We start from the raw sequence: 19925 nt of genomic DNA on the forward strand, positions 1-19925 counted from the left end.
TCGCCGCGATTTGCATTGACGCCAGCGCCAAAATTAGCAAAGCTATTTCGGCTTAAAAAACGCAGCGACAACTCGCCCAGCGCAGAATCGCGGCGAAATCGCGCCGTGTGGCCTTAGCCTTAAAGTGTAGGCTGCAGTAGTTACATATACTGTAACTGTGTATAACCAGTGAAATCTATGATTTTGAGCTTGTTAGTAAATTAAAAAGTTCATAGTACACCTGTGTTCTGATTCTAAACCAGTTTATAAACAGACACCTCGAGTCACGAATACACTTTTTAAAGATACTTATCATGGCCACCATTTACTTGGTTTTCAAAAGGACATTGAGAAGGTCAGTGTTGCCTTGTAAGCACTGTTCACTGGAGTCTGTGCAGTTGGAGTACTAAGCAAGGTCCTTTATATTTTTTGAATTTATCATGTTCTTTATGTGGTCATACAGTATTTTTTTTTACTAATGGGTCTACCTATCTACCTACCTATACAAGAAACTAATTTCATGCTGTACCATAGTGGAGATATACTGTAAACACTTCCCTGATGGTTACCTCCCTTTTTTTAGGCACTGTATCTTTGGAACTAAAACACACATACCATATGATTTATAAACCATTTATTAAAGTGTCATTCAGAGGAACAGAATAGGAACATACCACTTAAAACACCACCATGTGTATTAAAAGACACACATTTTGCACAAGTGCATTAACCTATAGCAACCATTAAGATGTTTGCTTTTAGATCATTGGCCAGTAAATCCTTCCTGCTGGTTGGTTGCTATAAGTGACAAAACCTGTAGCAAAGTTTACACTTTTTATTGCACAACCCAGAAGCGGTGCTATAACTTTGAAGATGAATAATGCCAATAAAGCACTATTCCAGTATAAGTAAAAGCTTTACAAGGCTCATATGTGATTAAAACGCACAACACAAGTTACAAATGTCAGTACAGTACAGAATTGCACCGGTCAAAAAGTAATTCAATAAACTCATTGTGTACTTACTCCATGCATCAATATCACAGTTGCATCTAAATAGGGTGCAAGGTACAACTAATTTAAACCTAGATTTTACCCTTGTGCAGGGTTAAATAGTAATATTCTCACAGCCACCGAGACCGCTTGCTCCAGTTATGACTATAGCCAAATGCTAGAAAGCTTGGCCTTCCCAGCATCTCAAGCCTACGTGTCTGGCAATCTCTGAGTCTGGCTGGAACAATGCTTTGGCTTTTAGTGTATCTCTTGGAATTCCAAGGAATTAAACATTCTAATAAGCTATGAAACTTTTGCACATATATATCCTAAAGAAAGAATTTTCTTTCATTCTAAGAGCTGCAAGGGAAAGTCTATTCCGTTGTTATTTTTTGAAGTCCCTATATAAATTTGGAGAGATTATCTGGATTACAGCAGGCTTTATAAAAATGTAATCAAGGTGTCAACAGGACAGGATTTGCTATAGTTTGCACAATATTAGCAGGATATGGATGTAAAGCTTATAAAAATAAGGACCAGCTACAAACACATGGTAGGGATTTTAGTCAAAGTGGCCTTGCATTTACAAAAATGGCTATGGAATTTCAACTTTAGCAAAACTTCGCGTCTAAGAGGGGAGCTTTTACAGTTTCCTGATATTCACATTGTCTAAAAAAAGAAAAAGTATTTTTAATAATATACAATATAAAAAATTTTCATTCAAACTGAAAACACAACATTTGTGACTGATTTTGCCATATTTTGCATATTAAACTGGATTTATGTAATTATGAATACAATATTCTGTTTAGGATGTTTCTGTTCTGTTACAAAATCCTCTTTGAATAAATTATACACCTAATGAAAGCGTGGGTTCCTTTGCTGGATGTGGTTCTAGTTGACATAAAATATTCCCTTAAAAGAAGATCTAACTAAAGTTGATCAACCACACATTACTCATTTGCTGGTGGACAACAAATCCCAGCATACTTTAACATATTTATTGAAGTTTAACCATTTGTCTGCCACATATTGTTAATTTTATGAACTGAAGATAAAAGGGTCTACTTTCCACAGGTCATAAATTTTATGATCTGCAGCATTTCTAGGCCTAAGAAACACTAAATTGGCTTTTAAAGCTGGTGGCCCAGGGTGTTTACTCCTGCAGGACATCAGACATGTGGAACGTATGAGTCTGCTGGTGTCTGCATTTCCTGAACCTTCAGTGCCACCCCCACACCATATAGGGCCACATGGTGACCCTCCATTATCTCCCCTCTCCTGAGTAAGTCTCATACACAGACACACATACTTTATCTACACTATAACATACAAGTGCTCATTTTCAGACGGTGGGGCAGGGTGCAAAGTGCTGCAGTGCCAAAGCTGTAGTTTCTATGGTTCTGGGCTTCGCTTTGATTTATGCTGCACTGACACAATCCACCATGGTAATATGTAACAGAAGTAGTACGTAAATGTAAAAGCATGTTGAGAACTGCAGTCCAATATTATTAGGGATGGAAATATCTCATTAACATTTCTCCAATTATTCCAGGCAAGTGCCGCCATGTAGCACCAGCTCAAAGGAGAACTAAACCCTAAAGTTAAAAATCCCCTACCCCCCTACCCTACATAGACCCCCTCCCTCCTCCCCCCCCAGCCTAGCTGCTACCCCAGGCAAATGCCCCTAAGTCTTTACTTACACCTCCATGCAGATTCTGTCCAGAGGAGTTCACAGCAGTCATCTTCTTCTCTTCGGTAATCTTCAGAATGAGACTGGCGTAGTGGCGCATGCACAGATGGAGCAATTTTCTGTTACGCGAGAACTGAAACGCCGAAACACACGAAAATTACTGAAGATTACCGAAACGGCTGAAGATGGCGCCTGTGAACTCTCCTGGACAGAATCTGCACAGTGGGGTAAATAAAGACTTAGGGGCATTTGCCCGGCGTAGCAGCTAGCCTCGGGGAGAGGAGGGAGGGGGGTCTATGTAGGGTAAGGGGGGTAGGGATTTCTTAACTGTAGGTTTTAGTTCTCCTTAAAGGGATACTGTCATGGGAAAAAAAACCATGTTAATCAGTTAATAGTGCTGTTCCAGCAGAATTCTGCACTGAAATCCATTTCTCAAAAGAGCAAACAGATTTTTTTAAATTTAATTTTAAAATCTGACATGGGGCTAGACCTTTTGTTAATTTCCCAGAGGCCCCAAGTCATGTGACATGTGCCTGCACATCAGGAGAGAAATGCTTTCTGGCAGGCTGCTGTTTTTCCTTCTCAATGTAACTGAATGTGTCTCAGTTGGACATGGGTTTTTACTATTGAGTGTTGTTCTTAGATCTACCAGGCAGCTGTTATCTTGTGTTAGGGAGCTGCTATCTGGTTACCTTCCCATTGTTCTTTTGTTTGGCTGCTGGGGGGGGAAAGGGAGGGGGTGATATCACTCTAACTTGCAGTACAGCAGTAAAGAGTGATTGAAGTTTATCAGAGCACAAGTCACATGACTTGGTGCAGCTGGGAAATTGACAATATGTCTAGCCCCATGTCAGATTTCAAAATTGAATATAAAAAAATCTGTTTGCTCTTTTGAGAAATGGATTTCAGTGCAGAATTCTGCTGGAGCAGCACTATTAACTGATTCATTTTGAAAAAAATTTTTTTTCCCATGACAGTATCCCTTTAAAGGTAACAGATTTTGCCACAACACTTTTGAGATTCATGCTGTATTATTAAAAGACCAATAACATCTGGAAATAAGCATGCCCTTTAAACATTTACATATCTTCAATTGGTTATTGGTGATTATGTACGTAATTCTGTATGTTCATTTAATAAACCCATTTATTATACAGCACTGCAGAAGATGTTGGAGCTTTATAAATAAGAAAGGACTAGGTTCAACTGCAGGAGAAAAAAAGTTTATTTTCAAATGTTCCCATTCAAATAAGTGAAGACCTATGCTACGTGTGCAAAATAATTGTATTCTATGTGCACTTTTTAAAACATAGAAAAAAACTGTGGATTAACATAACTTGGCTGGAGGGGAGATGCCTTCTACTCCTGTCCAGTACTCATCTCAACCAGAAGTGCAGGACGTGATTAACAAATACTACTTTTAATTGAAATTACATGTGTAAATAACTTTTATTTTTACAAAGTACTTGCAGCCTTTAAGATCTGGGGGAGGTGCAACAGCCAAACCATTCCCAATTAGAGATGTCGCGAACTGTTCGCCGGCGAACTTGTTCGCGCGAACATCGGGTGTTCGCGCTCGCCGGAAGTTCGCGAACGTCGCGCGACGTTCGCCATTTTGGGTTCGCCATTGTTGGCGCTTTTTTTTGCCCTCTCACCCCAGACCAGCAGGTACATGGCAGCCAATCAGGAAGCTCTCCCCTGGACCACTCCCCTTCCCTATAAAAACAGAAGCCCTGCAGCGTTTTTTCACTCTGCCTGTGTGTGCTGAAGAGATAGTGTAGGGAGAGAGCTGCTGCCTGTTAGTGATTTCAGGGACAGTTGAAAGTTTGCTGGCTAGTAATCGTTTTGATACTGCTCTGTTATTGGAGGGACAGAAGTCTGCAGGGGTTTGAGGGACATTTTAGCTTAGGTAACTTTGCTGGCTAGTAATCTACCTTCTACTGCAGTGCTCTGTATGTAGCTGCAGTGGGCAGCTGTCCTGCTTCTGATCTCATCTGCTGACTGCTGCAATAACAGTAGTCCTTGTAAGGACTGCTTTTATTTATTTTTTTGTTGTTTTACTACTACTACTACTACTACTATAAGAGCCCAGTGCTATTAGTCTAGCAGTGTTGGGGAGTGGGACTGGTGTGCTAATCTGCTGCTCCTAGTAGTTCAGCAGCACCAACTTTAATTTTTTTTTTTTAATATTCATTTTTTTTTATTTTACTTTTTTTTATTTTACTACCGCTGTAGTAGTGTATAAGTTGACCTTTTAGGCATTATTTGCCCTGTAGGCATTATTTGCACACTGTTTTCTTCAACCCGCCATCTAGCTGTGTGACCTTGTTCACATTCTGTCTAAATATCCATAATATTACCGTCTCCAGAAAAAACACCGGAGTGACTTTTTTCAAGCAGCATTCATATATTTTACGTAATCCGTATCCACCGCTGTAGTAGTGTATACGTTGACCTTGTAGGCATTGTTTGCCCAGTTTTTTTGGCCGCAGCCACTGAAGCACAGAGGCCAGAAAAAATATGCCATATAAATGCTGAAAATAGTCATTTTTTGCCATACGTTGACTCAACGTATATGGCAAAAAATGACTATTTTCAGCATTTATATGGCATATTTTTTCTGGCAACTGTGCTTCAGTGGCTGCAACCAAAAAAACTGGGCAAACAATGTCTACAAGGTCAACGTATGGCGAAAAATGACTATTTTCAGCATTTATATGGCATATTTTTTCTGGCAACTGTGCTTCAGTGGCTGCAACCAAAAAAACTGGGCAAACAATGTCTACAAGGTCAACGTATGGCGAAAAATGACTATTTTCAGCATTTATATGGCATATTTTTTCTGGCAACTGTGCTTCAGTGGCTGCGTCCAAAAAAACTGGGCAAACAATGCCTACAAGGTCAACGTATGGCAGTTGTTTAAAGAGAACAGTAGATTACTAGCCAGCAAAGCTACCTAAGCTAAAATGTCCCTCAAATCCCTGCAGACTTCTGTCCCTCCAATACAGAGCAGTATCAAGCAGATTACTAGCCAGCAAACTTACTATCATCTGTCCCTGAAATCACTAACAGCTCTCCCCCTACACTATCTCTTCCAAGCACACACAGGCAGATTTTTCAGATACATTTTTGCCCTTGATCCCCCTCTGGCATGCCACTGTCCAGGTCGTTGCACCCTTTAAACAACTTTAAAATCATTTTTCTGGCCAGAAATTTTTTTTTTAGATGTTAAAGTTCGCCTTCCCATTGAAGTCTATGGGGTTCACGAACCGTTCGCGAACCGCTCGCGTTTTTGCGCAAGTTCGCGAATATGTTCGCGAACTTTTTTTCCGACGTTCGCTACATCCCTATTCCCAATTAGAAGACTTCTAAGTAAAGTATTGTATGAGTTTAATACAGTGACAGATTAGCCCTTTCCAAACGTGACTGATTTAGTTATCCAGTTGTTAAAGGGTTTATTCACCTTTGAGTTAACTTTTAGTATGAGGTAGAGTGATGTTCTGAGACAATTTGCAATTGTGTTTCATTTTCTATTCTTTGTGGTTTATGAGTTATTTAGCTTTTTATTCAGCAGCTCTCCAGTCTCCAATTTCAGGTTGCTGGGGTCCAAATTACCGTAGCAACCCTGCACTGATTTGGAATATGCATAGGAGAGGGTCTGAACAGAAAGCGGAGTAATAAAAAGCAGCAATAACAATACGTTTGTAGCCTTGTTTTTTGGATGGGTCAGTGACCCCCATTTGAAAGCTGGAAACGGTCAGCAGAAGAATAAAGTATAGAAAATAAATAATGAAGACCAGTTGAAACGTTGCATACAATTGGCCATTCTATGACATAAGTGAGTAATAAAAACCCCTGTAACTAGGAGTCTGGAAACGTTTGGAGAGTATCTGGCAGGGGGGGCTGCTGCGTTTCCTTGCGCTCCAGGCCCATGAGCAGTTGATGAATTAGCGCAGGGCTGTGAGTATACATTTATCCTGTTATCAGCAGGGAACGCTGCTGGCTCCTCTGGAGGTTCTAGGGGTGGAGAAGACCTCACAGAGAAAGCCATGCCGCTGCAGCACCGGGAATCAGAGTGGTCCAAAGCGTAGGCGGAACAATGGACGCCAGCCAATCAGATGAGCGAGACTGTTAGAGGGAACGTTGATATTTTATGAGTGTGTGTCCTGGAGATGCAAAGAATCCCTAAACTTCTGGAACTCATCTAGAGGAGCGCCGGGACCCTGGAACCCCATGCAATCAGCTGCTGCTCTACCCACGCTGTGCCGCTGACACGGGGGATCATTGGATTTGCTACATTGCGACTGAATCGCTGCGGCCATCAAGATGAGGCACTTGGGGAAAGTTGCCCTAGTCTCCCTGCTGGATCACATCTGGACTGGGATCGTTCTGTACAGTGTGACCTTAAAACCTGCTGAAAGTTACAATATAGATGAATCAAGCCCAATAGTTTTTAAAGGGTCGCCCGGCTCACTGTTTGGCTTCTCGGTGGTTCTGCACAGCAATGGGGATGGCAACTGGTGAGTGGGGATCCCCGTGCAAAACTTTGTCTTCAGAATTCTTAGATTACAGCTCTGATTTTATATGTAGGGATGATACATTGTGTAACTGTGATTTAACTGACCAGAGGATATATACACTATTTATAAGCATGCTTTCTTTTCCAAACTGAATTGGGACAGTATAATTCATTGTATGCACAGAACATTTCTTCCTTTGTATTTATAGGTCATGTATAGAGCTGCCATGCTGCTTGCCCCTGCAGAGGAATTGTGCATAAAATAAGGGACAGTTCTTCAGTTGTATTCACATTGGTGGGGTGCAGAATTTAAGCTTATACCCATAAGGATGTTTATGTTGCTTTATGCTTGATATGTTCACATTTTTTTCTCTTATAGGATTGTAGCTGGTGCCCCTCAGTCCAGTTGGACTACAAAAAATGTGAGCAATCCTGGCGCTATCATAAAATGCAGAATTGATCAAAACCCAAATAGGACGTGTGATGGGCTGGAACTGGGTGAGTTCTTGGCTTTGAGTTCTGTATGTTTATGCATTATTGGTACAAAATTAAGTCTGGTGGGGGAAAATAGAGGTTTTATATAAAGTAGGGCTGTAGAACCTTTGGCTAATCAGCTATTGTTGAAGTGCAGTTCTCAGCATGCTGGGTGTTGAACTTTAAACAGCAATACAAGTTGGACAACATTAATTTAAAGTTTTATGTGTACATCATGCCCTGCTGCTTTTTCTGCCTTCTCCTTACTACCTACAACTGCTGCCTGCAGGAGTCAGGGCAATCACCCACTATATGCACCCCCAGCTATAATTCTGCAAGTGGTGAATAGATATTATCCCTTAAGATGTTAGAAAATCCCAGCAATACAGTAACAGATAATGTTCCATTGCATTATAATCAAAACTCCAGCCCACTGTTTTACAAATTAGGAAAGTATCCAAGCACACAAGAACCCAGACATTGTAGCACAGCACAATGAACTTTTTGTGTCACATCCAGATTTAGTAATGGCACAAGCCACAAGGAATGTTCCTGTCACTGACACTGCACAGATTGAGGATTTTCTTTCCCATTTGCTATTTGTGTAACCCTAATTCTGTTCAGTAAAAGTTATCAACGGTGCACACATGGCTGCATACTGTATAATACCTACCATTCTGCTTTCACTTCCTTTATTTCAAGGAATTAAGAAAGAATGTGAATTTTATTTCTTCATTTATAGAAATAGAATTATATTACATAAGGGGTGCTGTACTTCTGGGTGGGTAGTTATGATGTGTGTGGTTAAGGTACAATGAAGGATGAATTTAGTGTAAACAGTGAATTAAAACGGATGAATAAAGTGCAATGATGTGAACATGCAAGCTGGGCAGCTTACTAAAGTCCCTACTAGCTGTTCATATTACATCACACGGTCACCCCCCACCGAGGTGCCCCTCCTTGTTATTACAACTGCAGCTCTACATGGAGTCTCCAGTAGTGAGCTCATATTTCCTGAGCATCATAAGGGGGCTCCAAGGAATAGACCAGCCGTAGCTGTAAGCATAAAGTAACTCACATGTTTGGGCTGGGGGATATTGAAAAATGTGCATTTTCTGCAAAATTCCATGTTACCATGGATTAGTTACACACTGATCTGCTTCTTACAGGTTCTTGCATTGATGCTGATACTGTATCTAAATAATTGAAGGGGCTGCAAATCCCTAAATAATTTTGCCTAATGAAAGAGAATGTTATTCAAAGCAACTTTCCAGTACAGATTCATTAAAAAATTCAGTGGTTGTAAAGTTATGTCAATGTAATCACAACTGAAAGTGGTATTCGTCTACTTATTTCTGTTCTCTGCCTGGTGGTTCTGATTTTTTAAACTCTATAGCAGAAGCTAGATAAATAACAGAACGCTAATTCCGACTTCCCCTACATTGTTTCGAGTGTCAGAACCAGCAGTACAGTAAAGGACAGACAAACACTGCTTTCAATTGCAAATATATTTACAAATTAAAAACCAATGAACTTATTAAATAAATGTGCATTTGGAAATGTATTAGAATTAAATTTTCTTTCATAAGGGAAAAGTTTATTTTCGAGTGGACTTCCCCTTAAAGGGATCCTGTCATGTTTTTTTTTCAAAACGCATCAGTTAATAGTGCTACTCCAGCTATTCTGCACTGAAATCCATTTCTCAAAAGAGAAAACAGATTTTTTTATATTCAATTTTGAAATCTAACATGGGGCTAGACATTTTGTTAATTTCCCAGCTACCCTGGTCATGTGACTTGTGGAGAGAAATGCTTTCTGGCAGGCTGCTGTTTTTCCTTCTCAATGTAACTAAATGTGTCTCAGTGGGACATGGGTTTTTACTATTGAGTGTTGTTCTTAGATCTACCAGGCAGCTGTTATCTTGTGTTAGGGAGCTGTTATATGGTTACCTTCTCATTGTTCTTTTGTGTGGCTGCTGGGGGGGAAAGGGAGGGGGTGATATCACTCCAACTTGCAGTACAGCAGTAAAGAGTGATTGAAGTTTATCAGAGCACAATTTCACATGACTTGGGGCAGCTGGGAAATCGACAATATGTCTAGCCCCATGTCAGATTTCAAAATTGAATATAAAAAAAATCTGTTTCCTCTTTTGAGAAATGGATTTCAGTGCAGAATTCTGCTGGAGCAGCACTATTAACTGATTCATTTTGAAAAAATTTTTTTATCCCATGACAGTATCCCTTTAATGTATTAAGTTTTCTCACTTCCACTGCTGTTTGTTCTAGGTTTTGTTAGCGTATCTTTCCTGGTCAAGCAGTAAGGCAACCGCTTCCTTTATATTTTATCTTATATTTAGGGTATATTATGTGGACCATAAACCCTGTCCCTTCAAGCCTACTAATTTTCTAAAGTAGGTGTCACAGACATAAAGTAGTTGTTCATATTTAAACTAACTTTTTGTTTTTTACTTTTGTGCCTTTTGAGTTATTTAGCTTTTTATTCAACAGCTCTCCAGTTTGCAATTTTAGTCATCTGGTTGCTAAGTTCCAAATTAACCTAGCAACCATGGACCAATTTGAATAAGAGACTGGAATATGAATAGGGCCTGAATAGAAAGACGTGTCAGCTATCTTGCAGTTTTACCTTCCAGATATAACAATATAGTGGAGATAGGACATTGTTTTTTGTAGTTGTTTTGCTATTTAATGCTTTTCACTCCAAATGCAAGAACAAAGAGATGGAACCATAGCTACACAGATCCTCACAGGGCTGCTTTGTATTCACCAGGCTGCTGGTCCTGGAGATACATTTTTTTTAAAGGCATGAGCTGGAGAAACATTTTACTGAGTAATATAACGTTAAGTTTGTTGTCACTGTTTAATGTCACTGAACTACAGCTTCCAGTACATGTTAACCATTGTTTATTTTGAGTTATGTTAGGATTTGTAGTCCAGAAAATCTAGGTAACATATAAGCAATAGTGCTTAGGTGATATTTCACATTGCTAAAGCTAAGACCAGACCACAAAGGCCCTGGACCTAGGGTGGTAAAAATTGGAAAGCGGGATGCAGCATACTGGCACAATCACCACTGGAGACTGGGTGGGAGATAATAACAGCGGTTTGAATCTCCCTCCCAACCTGTCCCCAGTGGAAGAGATCACACTGGGCAAGAATAATCAGAGAGGGGCCTGTGGGCACAACATATTTTGTATCTGGCCCTGGCTAGACAGGGCTTGCTTGAAAGCTGTGCACAATGCATTTAGTTGTTATCCAAGGTATTGTAATTATAATTCAGAATGTGCATGGTAATAGAAAGCTATAACCAAACTTCAGAAGGGAGAACATTGGGCTGTTTAATGTTCAGTATAGGTGCAACCCAGATCTGAAGACATCCAGCTGTATCTTGACCACAAACCAGCTTTCCCAGGCCACACCATTGACCACACATTGTGATCCTGAGAATTTGGGGTGCCACTCTTTGCTTTTCATTTGGGGGCCCAAATTACTGGCAAGTGGTTGACTATAGTGAGGGTGACTGGTAGAGGAGGGAAAGTCAGTGTGACTCCTGAAAACTCCAGTTGAAATTGATGTCTGGTTTAGATTTAGAAATATAAAAAACTGTTGAATACCTTTGCCATTGAATAAAGGAAACCTACAAGTGAAAGCCAAGTGTAAACATAGCAGACAGGATTCTCGTTGGTGGATTGTATCGCATCTACTAGGCCCTTGTTGAAAAAGTTTTCTGTGCAGTATCCATCTCTCTTACCCCATGATAATACACTGGTGAATGCTGGGAGGTATAGTCTAGAAACATTTGTATGGTATAACTCTGCTATGCAAGATTGTGTCCTCTTTCATGTGTGATATATGAGTAAAGGATTCCTTAACCTAAGTGTATGTGCTGTTATCAGCAAACATCAGAGCAAATGTCTGACTTTCTGTTCCTGCTGCAAACTCCTGAGAAAAGCAGTTACCAACCATTCCTGCTCTCTCGGTCAGCTGACACAGTACCTGTAGCCATGAATACTTATTGGAAATGGATACATGTGTGTTCCGTGATAGAATATGCTGTTTTCCTTTAAATCTACTCACCCCTTCTGAATTTGTGTTGCTATGAAATTGCACCATAATGCCAGGGATCTGCCTTTCTTCACAGAGGCAAAGTACTAAGATAGTTTATGGCTTTATACACAAAGACAGACAGCAGCAGGCACCCTGAGGCGTGTGCATTTACACTTTGCTAAATAAGGAAGTTTGAGGCCTAGAAATCTCTAGCGGTACAGCACAATGCTATGCAGTAAACAAAGTCAGCAGTGCAAAGAGCCTTGTGAGGCAATTCTGCCTCGTCTGCCAAAGAAAATGTTACATGGAAGTTTTTTTTATCCCTATACTTCATGGGGAACATGAAATAGTTTTGCTTCTATTAGTTACAGCAGTGCTCCCTTCCATGACCAGTACTATCCCTATTCAGCGCTATGAGGAACATTTGTTTCTCCACCATAAAGGGCATCAGATTCTCTGCTTCCCAAGGTTTTGCACTGTGTGTGTGTGTTTGCTTAGTTCTACACCCAAAGGGAGAGACTGAGAGGAAACAAAACTGGCATGGAGCTTGTGTCAGTGAACAGGAAAGCAGTAGTATTTCCCATTACCTACATGGACTACAACTCCCTTCATGCAGTGATGCATTTTGATTCCTACTGCTACCTGAAAATCTACACAGGTTACGAGTATTCTTTGCATTATGTTTGCCTTCTGTGGAGAGATGTTAACCCAGGGGGCTTTATTTTGGCCACTCACACACCACTCCCTGGCCACATCCCTGAACATGTTCAGCTCTGCCAAATTGGCCTGAGTAATTAAAATTTGCAATTTGCAATTGTGTTGGTTAACATTGAATCACAAATTATGGAGGCCAAAATAGGGTGACTCCCCAAAACATTTCTGCATTTGTCATATGAATCAGGGTGACCTGATTGATTTTGGTGGCACACAAGTATATGCAAAGCATACTCGCTGAACAAAGTTATGCCTGTGAATAAGCTCTTCAGATCAATAGCATGTAGGTACAGGGAAAATAGCTTAGATAGAAAGGCTGGCAGTTTCTGCAAATTACTTCTCACTAATTACAATGGAAATTGGAGATGACTCTCATCTGAATCTCACCTGAATCAAAACAACTTTTCATTGTGCTGATAAAAGGGTTATTTTTCGGTGAATATCCCCTTTAAGGAGTTTGACTGCATTTGTGGTTCAAAGCTGAAATCATGTTTGTGTAATGAGTTTCGTTTTTGGGTTTGTGTGGACATTTACCAACATTGGCATCTAAGCTCAATTCTCTGTTGCAGGGATACCTTTGTAACTGTTGCTGCTTTTGCCTAGACCCCTAGATTGCCCTTGATCCCCTTGTCAAAATAAATACAATATTGTGGCGTTTGTCTGCCAATATTAATATGTGCCTATGAAATGAAAATTCCAACAGGATATTTTAAATATTTTAATCTAAACCTCGTTAAGTTGATTTCAAACGTGTATTTTAATTGTATTTGAGGTCATTAGGAAACACACATGAATGATCCTTAAAGTCAGTTACAGACTCTCAGTCTCACTTAAGTCAGACAGGCCAGAACTCTTTGATATAAGATAGGATCCATGATTGATGTCCATGTGTAACAGAGCAACAAGCGCGACAGTTATCTGTGCCAGCTTTAGATTAAGTGATCTTTCAACATCCTTTCCCAGCACACACTTCCTTCTTCCTATTTATCATCTGGCTAAGAATTCCTATTCCTTTTTTTCTTCTAACCACAATAACATCCTTCCTGGCGATTTGTTTTTTTGCAGTGCTAGAGTTATAGTTCACTAAAGAGAAGGTATAGAGGTGGTTTGTACACCGGAACTAAAACATTCATATGTACATTTCATTTACTGAACTGAAAAACATCTGGGTTTACAAAATTAAAGAGGTGAAGAGACATGAGGTTGGGGCATGGACTGTATAATTCTCTTGCAACTTTAGAGACTCAAAACCTTCCCTTCCTGTAACAAAGAATGTATAGCACAGCTCCGGTTGCTTTATGCATCCGCCTGCAGGGTGGGGAAACTATGGCATTTAAGAAGTGGCAGAAAACTGCCCTGCAAATGCCTAGAACATCACTTAGAATAAGCAGTTACCTCCATGTGTTAGAGCCATGCAACTGGCATATACTGAAGGGGATAAAAAGGGATGTTATTGTGCTGTGGGGAAAAACAGTACTTCTATTAAAAAGCAATTATAGGCTCTTTTACATAGCTGTGCAAAGTGCAAAATATTTGAGCAAATTGGTATTTTTCCCAGTTGCAACTTGCACCTTGCAGTGATACGGAGTGTGCAACATCTGTAACATGCAATTCACCTGGCAAAAATACAAAAAGGGTACCCTGAAATTATCATATGCTAAAGACAGGAGTAAAGTACAGAATTCCCTTGGCCAGATAACAATAGATTATGTACCCAAATCTTCAAAGCAGGCTGGCACAACCACAATCTTGGCAAATGGTGTAATTAGAGATAAATGATGCAATTAGAGACAAATGGCAGCTGATGCAAGTGCTTAAGTGATTTTTTTGGTGCATTTCTCCACTGCTTTTTTGCTGTTTCAATCTGAAATGAAATTTTCATTACGATACATTTTCTGTCAAAAATAAATATTTAGCAGAATTCATAAAAAGACGCTTGCTTTTTGTTGTGGCTTGTTTTACATAACCAGGACAGCTCCACCTGTTCTGTTTTCTTTGTATAAAACATTTATAGGCAGTTTTAAAGACAGGAATAAAATTCAATTTAGATCAAACTGCAGAGGACCAGCACTGAACACTTCCTAGCTTTACAGTTCCTGAGCCCCCAAAGCATTTCTATTATGCCAAGCAGGGGCCAGGGGGTATCAATTTCTTTTCAACTAGGCATAGAATAGAATTTGAGTTTATACAGTAGATTATTGTGTACTAAGATTTGTGTTTATTGAGCCAGGCTGTACAATGCTGTACAATAGAGTTGTTGAACAAGAATTGTGACCTCCAGGACATCATTATGCTCTGTGTGCTGCCCTGCAGCTTGCAACTGGTCTGTGTGACATTATCTTTTTAATATGATCCAGCTGTACAGTTTTAGTTACTGTAATAGGTCCACTACATCATAAACAAATGACAAGACTACCCTGTGGCCAGAATGGCAGAGAACCATCTGGTGTTAGGGATGATGTAGTAATAGTTGTGATGTAGTAATAGTTGTGTTTGAAGAATGTTTTAGCTAAAATAATTAATATGGAAGCTCCTGTGTTCATTTATATATTTTATATACAAATGTATATGCAAGTAATTGACCTGCTTTACATAAAATAATGACTATAATTATGAATATGGAGCTATATGTATCACCATTCTCTCTTGAGATATAAGAGGGGGAAATAAGTAAAGTAGACAAGTCGCCGACAAGGCTGATTTAACTAGTATTCAGTACTGTATTGACAGCCAGAAAATGAATCACAGCTTGAAATTTAAGGTAACAGTAGAAGAAAAATGAGATCAATTTCAGAAGACAAAACACACAGCATGTACTGGTTTTATACCAGCTTATACTGGTTTTAAACTGTGGAGAAGAAAAAGTGTATTCTATAGTAGTACTAGTATGTTTTAATGATATAAAAGAGTTTAGCGTTAACTCCAAGTTTGTAAGAAATGGAAACAAAAGTCAGAATCGTTTTCAACAGAAGCGGTAAGTGTTGTTATAATATTGAAAGTAACTGCACTTTTCCACCTTACTCATAATAGAAGATTGTTCATTCTTTGCAAGCAGATAGAATAACTGTGTTCCCTCACTAAAAATGTTCATGAAAGCAGGCAGTTATTTTGTTCACATCTTAGTTAAGTTAAAAATTACATTTACCCTATCGTTAAAGCCACATAGGTTTCGTAATGGTAGCAAACTGTAGATAACCTTTCTGTGGGTACTCAGGAAGTGCAAAGAAAAATGTAATTTCATTACAACAGGCTTTTAGAACAAGTCAAATACAAAGGTTCCTTTTTTCTTTGTTTTTTTGATTAGTAGGTAGAGTGCATTAGCTCCAAATTAATTTGGTTTGATTGGCTTTATTCTGAAGATAATATGATATGTTAATTCAATTATTAAGGATATATTGCACTCATATTAGTTTTTTATCTGGAATTTTCAGTGCTTAAGGTGCTCTATGAAGGCATATCTTATGCATTATCTTGCACTATGTTTCCTGGTGTCAGCAGGCTCTCCAACATTTAAAGCTGGGTAAGAAATGTTGAGAAAGATAATAAAATATGGCACTACAAGATGTGATTTCTACCTCCTGTTCTGCCCTGCCCTGAATGCACTGTTTTGACTACACCCACATTCCCTGCCCTTTTTGCATATACTCCAATCCCGATTTTAACACCTAGGTGCCTATTTGATCATTTTCTGAGGTTGGGGAGTAAAAAACACGCACACCAAAAAAGCAAATTAAAAAAACTGCCACAAAACTCTGGCTACTTTTTTTCTCAAATGCTAGGTTAAAAATAATGCAACAGAACATTTCTGCCCACAGGTTTTTTGCAGAGAAAAAGTTATACATTAGTGAGAGTCACATTGTTTCATTAGTTGTCAACGAGGCTCAAAAACAATGTTTTAATGAACACAAAATAATTAAGCTGTTAGACACAATTCCCATTTACTTCTATTGAACCTCTCCATCTTTTACTCAAATAAACTTTAATAAATACCGACTATTTGAGGTTCTGAAGAATATTGGTGAGTATATTTTTGTTCTCGTTTTTTTGTTGCAGTGTTTTTTCTCTTGAATCGTGAAAGAACTGCAAACTCAAATTTTTATAAATCGGCCCCCAACTATGAGAAAGGATATGACAGGGAGTGGAATATGAGAGACTGACTGTAAAAAAAATTGTTCAAATTCAAGAACATTGGCAAGTCTTCATCAGAATACATATGTAGAGGGATTAAAAAGAAAGAAGTGGTAAGAGAATAAAAATGAAACAATAGTGTGAAAGCAGGAAAAGTGAGCAGGATAGAGAGAACATTATAGAAGAGTGAAAGAATAAGGGTGAGATGAAAGAAGTAAGAGGGAAATGTAAGTGATTATACTGATAAGACACAGGGAGACAGAACACATTGCAAAAATTACATGACTTTGGCAAGAGATATGAAGAGATAAAGTAAGAACATTTTAAACAAGAGAATGAGAGGTAGAGGTATAGAAAGAGTATGTATTTTAGGAAGTGTGAGGCAAAGAAAGAAATAGTGAGGGGCTGAAACAGTGAGAAACAAAAGAGAGAGTAAAAAGAAGATGCAGGAATATTAGCAGAGGGGAAAAAGTACATTCTGATGAAGAGATGGTAAGTGTGACATTCATAAAAAGAGGATGAAAGAGTGAAAAAGACAGGAAGAAATGTGAGATCCAAGGGAAGTGTGCAGTACTGTGCAATGCCAGTAAAACAAACTTGAGATGAGACAGAGATGGAAAAATTGAGAGTGGAAACCTGAGAATTTATGCCCTGGGTGTCCATGAAGTATCTGAAGTATCTGTCTCTTCTTCAGCATTCAGCTAAACAGCAATGATTTGGATGCAGTGAAGACAGAAGGGAATAGAGATATGGGGGCCGATTCACTAAGCTCGAGTGAAGGATTCGAATGAAAAATACTTCGAATTTCGAAGTATTTTTTGGGTACTTCGACCATCGAATGGGCTACTTCGACCTTCGACTACGACCTTCGACTTCGAATCGAAGGATTCGAACTAAAAATCGTTCGACTATTCGACCATTCGATAGTCAAAGTACTTTCCCTTTAAAAAAAACTTTGACCCCCTACTTCGGCAGATAAAACCTACCGAAGTCAATGTTAGCCTATGGGGAAGGTCCCCATAGGCTTGCTAAACATTTTTTGATCGAAGGATTTTCCTTCGATCGTTGGATTAAAATCCTTCGAATCGTTCGATTCGAAGGATTTAATCGTTCGATCGAACGAAAAATCCTTCGATCGATCGAACGAACGTTTAGCGCTAAATCCTTCGACTTCGATATTCGAAGTCGAAGGATTTCAATTCGAGGGTCGAATTTCGAAGTATTTTTTACTTCGAAATTCGACCCTTAGTGAATCTGCCCCTTAATGTCACCTTAGCAATACCAATTTTTGTGCCAGATTTTGTCCTCCTCTTGACAGCTGTATCTGATGGACTATGCACATATACTAAAAACAATAGAAAGCAGTAAAACGCCCACACCACCTTACTAAAATTAATTGAGATCTAATTATATAAGTGCTTAGTGCTATACATATGCTTAGTTCTCAATCAATTTAGCACCAACATACAATTAATGGCACCTCAATCGATCGTGTCAATACAAACAATTATGATTAAAGTGCCCAAGCGCTATAAATTAGGTGCTGTGACCTCCAACAAAATGCATCTACACACAATTGATGAATAATCTAAAAGTTCATGGTTCTTATATGAATTAAATAAGGTGCTAGTGCTGTAGTTATAATTTTAAAGTGAGTTCATGGTATCAAACAATTAAAAATAAAGCGTCAGCAATTCATGAATAAAAGTTAGAAATTAGAAAATAGTATAGAGGTGGAGTTGTCCCGAAGAAACTAGTGCAGCTAGACAACTCCACCTCTATACTATTTTCTAATTTCTAACTTTTATTCATATAAATAAATCTGTTATTTTCAGGTAATAACATTTATGATTATGAAATATACAGAAGGTTGTACTTTATTTATTAGTTTTTTATTATATTTATACTGTTATATTGGTATGCACATTCATTTAATAGGTAAAAAAAAAAACTTTTTTACATTTTCGAATTTACAGACAGTAAATTGGCACTACAAATTACATTTGATGCTTGAGACAAGATTTGGTCTGGCTCACATCCTGCTGCTATATAATGTAGGGTTTAAAACAGGAGGTGGCACAAGGTCACTGCTCTCTAGGCTCGATCTGCTTATCCAGAACATGTTCAAGTATTCTAACTACAAAGGTCGAACCTTTAACCTCTTATTTAGCAACACATAAACATGCTTTTGCTATGCTCCTGGCCATTAGCAAATAAATACAGTGATCTGTCATTAATAATTATAGGCTAAACTGCAGTTAAATTTTAAAGAATGTGTTGCATACATTTAAATTTTTTTCTATTGCTTTAAAGTTGTTTTTTTCTTAAATATAGTGTATCTTGGAGCTGATTTACAGATTGCTTCAGTGCAGTTACCCATAGTAACTAATCCAAACCCTTGCTTTCATTTACTAACTCGTAGTAATCTGATCAAACCCATCTTCTGATTGGTTGCTATGAACAATTAAGGTGGCCATAGATGCAAAGATCCGCTCATTTGGCGATGTTGACAAACGAGCGGATCTTTCCCCGATATGCCATTAACAGGCATGGCTATATCGGGGGTAATCTGATTGTTCGGCCGTATGGCCGAACAATCAGATTACGATGTGCCATGAGCTCCGGCGGAATCGGTCGGGTCAAAATCAAACCTGACCGATCGACCAAACGACCGATCTCCGCCGGGCGAAAGATGTCGGCACACGCCACACACGATCCGAAAATCGTACGAATCCTCGATTCGTACGATCCGATCTGTGTGTCTATGGCCACCTTCACACTGGTACAATTTAGAACCTACTGTAAGTTAGTAAATGAGCAATTTTTATGTTTTTGTGATTTACTTAGCACAGTATTTTACCTCAGGTTGAGGGAGTGCCATACCTTAAGTCTATTAAAACATTACATAAATCCAGTAAGATTGTTTTGTCACAAATATGGATTTATGTAGTTTAGTAAGAATCAGGTAAAAGCTATTTTTTTTAGTATAACAGAAATAATCAACATGTAAGTAATGGTGGCCATACACGGGCAGATAAAGCTGCCGATATCGGTCGTTTGGACTTAAAAGAGTACAAAGTGCTGAGCAGTTCTAAACTTTGCTTCCATTTTTTGTATTTTATGGGAGAAAGTAGCTTATTTGTGGACTGGTAACTAGATAGGGTTATCACCTGTCCATTTTTTAGCCATTTGACAGTCTTGTTTTCACACCACAGTCATGTTCAAAACTGCTTTCTCAAACATAGGCAAAACTGCAGCACAGTAAGACAGACCAAATTGGCAGCGTATTGACCAGTGTTTGGGACACTTTGACGGGCTTCCCTGACGATATCTGGCCAAAAATTGACCAGATGTCGATCTGA

At 38.9% G+C, this 19925-nt stretch overlaps 1 protein-coding gene across 1 annotated transcript in view; it reads left to right on the forward strand.

Moving 5' to 3' along the window:
• The first annotated feature begins 6612 nt into the window (after window positions 1-6612).
• The window catches only part of itga4.L (integrin subunit alpha 4 L homeolog), a 74101-nt gene continuing 60788 nt past the window's right edge, over window positions 6613-19925 (forward strand). The window contains exons 1-2 of the mRNA XM_018236006.2: window positions 6613-7184; window positions 7563-7681. Of these exons, the coding sequence (XP_018091495.1) occupies window positions 6991-7184; window positions 7563-7681 (313 nt within the window). The 5' untranslated portion in view covers window positions 6613-6990. The remainder of the gene's footprint in view (window positions 7185-7562; window positions 7682-19925) is intronic.

This window comes from Xenopus laevis, chromosome 9_10L, assembly GCF_017654675.1.
Source record: "Xenopus laevis strain J_2021 chromosome 9_10L, Xenopus_laevis_v10.1, whole genome shotgun sequence".
NCBI classification, from domain to species: Eukaryota; Metazoa; Chordata; class Amphibia; order Anura; family Pipidae; genus Xenopus; species Xenopus laevis.